Genomic DNA, 7500 nt, shown 5'->3' with positions numbered 1-7500 from the left:
TTCGCATCCGTGGCCTTGGCCAGGTTGCCGGCTTCCTTGCGCAGGACGTTGAGGAGGGTCTGGGAGCTCTCCAGGATCTGGAAGGGAAAAGGGGGGGGGTCAAACTAGATCTCCCTGGTGATCCGTGTCAAAGAAGGATCTCCACACGTTCATTGTATGCAGGGTTTGGGGGGGTCAGGCTAGATGACCCTGGGACCCATTTTCACCAAAAATCCCATTTTCCCACTGATTTCTCCCCCCAAAATCCCCATTGTTCACTATTTTTTTCACCAATATCTCCCCCCCCCAAATTCCCGTTTTTCACCCGTTTTCTCACCAATTTCTCCCCCAAAAAATCCCATTTTCACCATTTTTTTCACACATTTCTCCCCCAAAATCCCCATTTCCCCCGATTTCTCCCCCCAAATCCCATTTTCCCACCAACCTCTCCCCCCAAAATTCCCATTTTCACCCATTTTTTCACCAATTTCTCGCCCAAAAATTCCCATTCCCATTTTTTCACCCATTTTTTCACCAATTGCTCCCCCAAAAATTCCCATTCCCATTTTCACCCATTTTTTCACCAATTTCTCCCAAAAATCCCATTTTCACCACTTTTTTCACCATTTTCACCCATTTCTCCCCCCAAAATCCCCATTTCTCCCCCCCCAAAAAATCCCATTTTCCACCCGTTTTTTCACCCATCCCCCCCCCATTTCCCATTTCCACCAATTTTTTCACCAATTTCTCCCCCGAAATCCCCATTTCTCCCCCCCAAAAAATCCCATTTTCACCCATTTTTCACCAATTTCTCCCCCAACATCCCATTTTCACCACTTTTTTCACCATTTTCACCCATTTCTCCCCCCAAAATCCCCATTTCTCCCCCCCAAAAAAATCCCATTTTCCACCCGTTTTTTCACCCATTCCCCCCCCATTTCCCATTTCCACCAATTTTTTCACCAATTTCTCCCCCGAAATCCCCATTTCTCCCCCCCAAAAAATCCCATTTTCACCCATTTTTCACCCATTTCTCCCCCCAAAATCCCCATCCCCCCCCAAAAAATCCCATTTTCCACCCATTTTTTCACCCCCCCCCCAATTTCCAATTTTCACCAAATGGTCCGGTCGAACTCATTGCGTGAGGCCATTTTCCAGAAACCCATTTTTTCACCAATTTTTTCACCAATTCCTCCCCCCAAAATCCCATTCCCCCCATTTTTCCACCCATTTCTCCCCCCAAAATCCCATTTTCCACCCATTTTTTCCACCAATTTTTCCACCCATTTCTCCCCCCAAAATTCCCATTCCCATTTTCCACCCATTTTTTCACCAATTTTTCCACCAATTTCTCCCCCCAAAATTCCCATTCCCATTTTTCACCAATTTTTTCACTAATTTTCCCACCAATTTCTCCCCCCAAAATTCCCATTCCCATTTTCACCAATTTTTTCACCAATTTTTCCACCAATTTCTCCCCCCAAAATTCCCATTCCCATTTTCCACCCATTTTTTCACCCATTTCTTCACCCATTTCTCCCCCCCAAAACCCCCATTTTCCACCCATTTTTTCACCAATTTTCCACCAATTTCTCCCCCCCAAAATCCCATTTTCCCACCAATTTCTCCCCCAAAATTCTCATTTTTCACCCATTTTCACCAATTTCTCCCCCAAAATCCCATTTTCACCAATTTTTTCACCCATTTCTCCCCCAAAATCCCATTTTTTCACCCATTTCGCCCCAAAATCCCATTTTCACCATTTTTTTCACCATTTTCTCACCAATTTCTCCCCATAAAACTCCCATTTTCACCATTTTTTTCACCAATCCCCCCCAATTCCCCCCACCTTCATGTAGGCCGCCTCCGTCTCGGCGATGGTGCGGTCGAACTCGTTCCGCGACGCCATTTCCCAGAAAACCCATTTTTTTCACCAACTTCTCCCCCCAGAATTCCCATTTTCACCAATTTTTTCACCATTTTTTCACCAATTTCCCCCCAAAATCCGATTTTTTTCACCCATTTTTTCACCCATTTCTCCCCCAAAATCCCCATTTTCACCCATTTTTCACCGATTTCTCCCCCCAAAACCCCATTTTTACACCCATTTTTTCACCCATTTCTCCCCCCCAAAATTCCCCTTTTCACCAATTTCTCCCCCAAAACCCCCCATTTTTCACCACTTTTTTCACCATTTCCCACCAATTTCTCCCCCGAACCCCAATTTTCACCAATTTTTTCCACCAATTTCTCCCCCCAAAATCCCCATTCCCCCCCAGAATCCCATTTTCGCTCATTTTTTTTCACCCATTCCCTTCCAAATCCCATTTTTTCACCCATTTCTCCCCCCCAAATTCCCATTTTCACCAATCTTTTCACCATTTTCACCAATTTTTCCACCAATTTCTCCCCCAAATTCCCCATTTCCCCTGATTTCTCCCCCAAATTCTCCCCACCTTCATGTACGCCGCCTCCGTCTCGGCGATGGTGCGGTCGAACTCGTTGCGCGACGCCATTTTCCAGAAACCCTTTTCCCCCCACCAATTTCTCCCCCCAAAATTCCCATTTTCACCAATTGGTTCACCATTTTTTCACCAATTCCTCCCCCCCAATCCCAATTTTCCACCCGTTTTTCACCAATTCCTCCCCCCAAAATCCCATTTTCCCACCCATTTTTTTCACCAATTCCTCCCCCCCAAATCCCCATTTCTCCCCGATTTCTCTCCCCAAAATCCCAAATTTTCACCAATTCCTCCCCCCCAATCCCAATTTTCCACCCATTTTTTTTCACCAATTCCTCCCCCCCAAATCCCCATTTCTCCCCGATTTCTCTCCCCAAAATCCCAAATTTTCACCCATTCCTCCCCCCCAATCCCAATTTTCACCCATATTTTCACCAATTTCTCCCCCAAAAATCTCATTTTTCACCCATTTTTTCACCAATTCTCCCCACCTTCATGTACGCCGCCTCCGTCTCGGCGATGGTCCGGTCGAACTCGTTCCGGGACGCCATTTTCCGCGCCAGGCTCTCGTTGACGCGCGACAGCTTGTCCGTCAAAACCCGGATGTCGTTCTGGAGTTTGGATTTCTCCTCTTCCTCCTGGCGGATCTGCTTGCTGAGTTCGTCCCGTTTGAGGGAAAGGTCCTCAATGCCTGGAGGAATAATTAATAATAATAATAATAATAATAGTAATAATAATAATATGGTCAATGCCTGGAGAATTAGTAATAATAATAATAGTAGTAGTAGTAGTAGTAATAATAATAATAATAATAATAATATGGTCAATGCCTGGAGAATTAGTAATAATAATAATAGTAGTAGTAGTAGTAATAATAATAATAATAATGATTAATAATAATAATAATATGGTCCTCAATTCCTGGAGAATTAATAATAATAATAGTAATGATGATGATGATGATGATAATAATGTCCTCAATACCTGCAGAATTAATAATAATAATAGTAATAGTAATATTGTAATATTAATAATAAGAATAGTAATAAGAATAATAATAATATGGTCCTCAATACCAGGAGAATTAATAATAATAATAATAATAATAATAATAATAATAATAATAATATGTCCTCAATACCTGGAGATTTAATAATAATAATAGTAATAAGAATAAGAATATTTCCCGCTTGAGGGAAAGGTCCTCAATTGCTGGAGGATTAATAATAATAATAATAACAATAATAACAATAACAGTAATAATAATAATAATTAATATTAATAATAATTAATAGTAACAAGAATAAGAATATTCAATTTGTTCCGCTGGAGGGAAAGGTCCTCAATGCCTGGAAATATAATAATAATAATAATAATAGTAATAATAAGAATAAGAATAGTAATAAGAATAATAATAATATGGTCCTCAATACCAGGAGAATTACTAATAATAATAATAATAATAATAGTAATAATAAGGTCCTCAATACTTGGAGACTTATTAATAAGAATACTAATACTAATTATTATTATTATTATTATTATTATTATTATTATTATTATTATTATTATTATTTAATTATATGATGATAATAATATTATATTATTATTACTACCTGGAGATTTGATTCAAGATTCATCAATGTTGGGATTTAAGTTATTAATTTATTGATTTATTATTTTTTAATCATTTAATCCTGATTCAATTTAAACCATAATAATAATCATAATAATAATAATAATAAATCAAGTCAGTACCACAAGCTAGGCCTCGTCGCCATAGCAACCCCGCTAGGCCGCGGACCCGCCCTTTATTGGCAGCTTGGCCAATAGCAACGCCAGGTGCCCCGTCCCGTAGCCATAGCAACAGGGCCTCCCTGCCCCTCCGCTCCCTCAACCCAATAGGAACGCGCGGAGTTTCCCGCCCGCCGCCTCGCCCTCCTCCCATTGGCCGCCTCTCTCCTTCCCCAGCCAATCCCGCCCGCCGCCTGGAAAGCGTATCCGCCCCTCGAAGCGCGCGGCCAATAGCAATTAAGAGATTTCCCGCCATTGGCACGGCCGCCTCCTATTGGACGCCTGGCTCCCTCGCCACCCAATCACGCGACGCAGGTGACAGTCAAACGTCTCCGCCCTTCGCGCCCGCGGCCAATAGCAACGCGCGTCCTATACGTCTCCGCCCCTCGCGGCCAATAGCAACGCGCGTCCTTCGATACGTCTCCGCCCCTCGCGCCGCGCGGCCAATAGCAACGCGCGCCCTTCCCCGCCCAGTCAGACCCCGCGGCCAATAGGAACGCGCGTACACCCGCGCCCCCGCCCCCTCCGAACCACGCGGCCAATGGCAACGCTCGCATTTCCCGCCCGCCGCCTCGCCTCCTCCCCATTGGCCGCCTCGCTCCGTCCCCAGCCAATCCGCGCCGCGTTGCTAGGGCGCCCTAGCAACGCGGCCTAGTCTCCGCCCCTCGACCAATAGCAGCGCTCGCCTTTCCCCTCGCCCTCTCCCATTGCCTTTCTCCCTTCTTTCCCCAGCCAATCTCCTTCCCGCTCTCTCTCTCATCGCCATAGCAACGCCGTCGCCCTAGCAACGCGGCCTAGTAACGACGCACGGCCTTCAGACGTCTCCGCCCCTCGACCAATAGCGACGCTCGCCTTTCCCCTCGCCCTCTCCCATTGGCCTGTACCCTCTTTCCCCAGCCAATCCCCTTCCCGTCGCCCTAGCAACGCGGCCTAGTCCCGCCGCACGCCCTCGGCGCTCGACCAATAGCGACGCTCGGCCTTCCCCTCGCCCTCTCCCATTGGCTTTCTCCCTCCCGCTCTCTCCCTCGTCGCCCTAGCAACGCGGCCTAGTCCTTCAGACGTCTCCGCCCCTCACGCCGCTCGACCAATAGCGACGCTCGGCCTTCATACGTCTCCGTCCCTCAACCAATAAGGACGTTCGGCCTTCCCCTCGCCCTCTCCCATTGGCCTGCCCCTTCTTTCCCCCTCCAATCCCCTTCCCGTCGCCCTAGCAACGCGGCCTAGTCCTTCAGACGTCTCCGCCCCTCACGCCGCTCGACCAATAGCAACGCTGGCCTTGCCCCTCGCCCTCTCCCATTGGCCTTCCCCTTCTTTCCCCAGCCAATCCCCTTCCCGCCTTCCCTAGCAACGCCGCCCTCGCCCTAGCAACGCGGCCTGCCTTTACTCCTGCGCCCGCCCCTTCGCACCGCTCGCCCAATAGCAACGCCCGCCTTGCCCCTCGCCCTCTCCCATTGGCCTTCCCCTTCTTTCCCCCTCCAATCCCCTTCCCGTCGCCCTAGCAACGCGGCCTAGTCCTTCAGACGTCTCCGCCCCTCACGCCGCTCGCCCAATAGCGACGCTCGCCTTTCCCCTCGCCCTCTCCCATTGGCCTTCCCCTTCTTTCCCCAGCCAATCCCCTTCCCGTCGCCCTAGCAACGCGGCCTCCCCTCACGCCTGCGCCCGCCCCTTCGCACCGCTCGACCAATAGCAACGCCCGGCTTTCCCCTCGCCCTCTCCCATTGGCCTTCCCCTTCTTTCCCCAACCAATCCCCTTCCCGTCGCCCTAGCAACGCGGCCTAGTCCCGCCGCACGCCCTCGGCGCTCGACCAATAGCGACGCTCGCCTATCCCCTCGCCCTCTCCCATTGGCCTGCCCCTTCTTTGCCCAACCAATCGCCTTCCCGTCGCCCTAGCAACGCGGCCTTCCCTCAGGCCTGCGCCCGCCCCTTCGAAGCGCTCGCCCAATAGCGACGCCCGCCTTTCCCCTCGCCCTCTCCCATTGGCCTTCCCCGTCTTTCCCCCTCCAATCCCCTTCTCGCTTTCCCTAGCAACGCCGCCATCGCCCTAGCAACGCGGCCTGCCTTCACTCCTGCGCCCGCCCCTTCCAACCGCTCGCCCAATAGCGACGCTCGCCCTTCCCCTCGCCCTCTCCCATTGGCCTGCCCCTTCTTTCCCCCTCCAATCCCCTTCTCGCTTTCCCTAGCAACGCCGCCATCGCCCTAGCAACGCGGCCTGCCTTTACTCCTGCGCCCGCCCCTTCGCACCGCTCGTCCAATAGCGACGCTCGCCTTTCCCCTCGCCCTCTCCCATTGGCCTTCCCCTTCTTTCCCCAGCCAATCCCCTTCTCGCGTTCCCTAGCGACGCCCTAGCAACGCGGCCTGCTCCCTCGGCCGGAGCCTGAGCTCGAGTAGGTCAATCTTTCGCCTCACATTTGACCAGCTCGTTGTTGTAGCTCTGGAGCGCCGCCCCTTGCTGCGTCATCGCCGCCGCCGCCGCGTCACGTCACGTACGTTTGAGCGTCGTCGGGTTGGCGCATGCGCGGAGGAAGGAGGAGGGGAGGATAAGGTTCTGCTTCCGGGTCGGAGCGGAAATGGAGGGGTTGGGGGCCGGAAGTGACGGGGGAGGGAGGGGGAAGGAAAGGGAAAGTGGGGTGTGGAAAGGGAAAGGAGGGAAGGAAAGAAAGGAGGAAGGAGGAAGAAAGGGAAAGAAAAGGAGGAAGAAAGGGAAAGGGGGAAAGGAAAGAAAGGGAAAGGATGAAAGGGAAAGTTGGAGGGGGAAAGAAAGGGAAAGGGGGGAAAGGGAAAGGGGAAGGAAAGAAAGGGAAAGGAGGAAGGGGCCTGAAAGGGAAAGTGGGAAAGGAAAGAAAGGAGGAAGGAGAAGGAAAGGAGGAAGGGGATGAAAGGGAAAGTGGGAAGTGGGGCGAAAAGGGAAAGGAGAGGGGGGAGGAAAGTGAAAGGAAGAAGGGGACTGAAAGGGAAAGGGGTTAGGGGCGAAAGGAAAAGGGGTGAAAGGGAAAGGAGGAAGAAAGGGAAAGGGGGGAAGGGAAAGGGAAGAAAGGAAGAAGGAAGAAGACTGAAAGGGAAAGGGGTTAGGGGGCTGAGAGGGAAAGGGAAGAAAGGGAAAGGAGGAAGGGGATGAAAGGGAAAGGGAAGAAAGGGAAAGGAGGAAGGGGATGAAAGGGAAAGTGGAAGTGGGGGGAAAGGGAAGAAAGGGAAAGGAGGAAGGGGATGAAAGGGAAAGTGGGAAGTGGGGGGAAAGGGAAGAAAGGGAAAGTGTTGGTGTTGAAA

At 50.1% G+C, this 7500-nt stretch overlaps 1 protein-coding gene across 1 annotated transcript in view; it reads right to left on the bottom strand.

The window, feature by feature from the left end:
* The window catches only part of SSNA1 (SS nuclear autoantigen 1), a 6855-nt gene extending 106 nt beyond the window's left edge, over positions 1–6749 (bottom strand). The window contains exons 1-3 of the mRNA XM_083484537.1: positions 6643–6749; positions 2933–3132; positions 1–77 (exon numbers count right to left, since the gene is read on the bottom strand). The exon at positions 1–77 is cut by the window's left edge and continues 106 nt beyond it. Coding sequence (XP_083340663.1) covers positions 1–77; positions 2933–3132; positions 6643–6694 — 329 coding nt within the window. The 5' untranslated portion in view covers positions 6695–6749. The remainder of the gene's footprint in view (positions 78–2932; positions 3133–6642) is intronic.
* Positions 6750–7500: the final 751 nt, after the last annotated feature.

Source organism: Podarcis liolepis, assembly GCF_965112155.1.
Source record: "Podarcis liolepis genome assembly, chromosome: Z".
Classification (NCBI taxonomy): Eukaryota; Metazoa; Chordata; class Lepidosauria; order Squamata; family Lacertidae; genus Podarcis; species Podarcis liolepis.
Note: the sequence above shows the minus strand (reverse complement) of the source record. Positions and strands in the feature narration are given on the sequence as shown.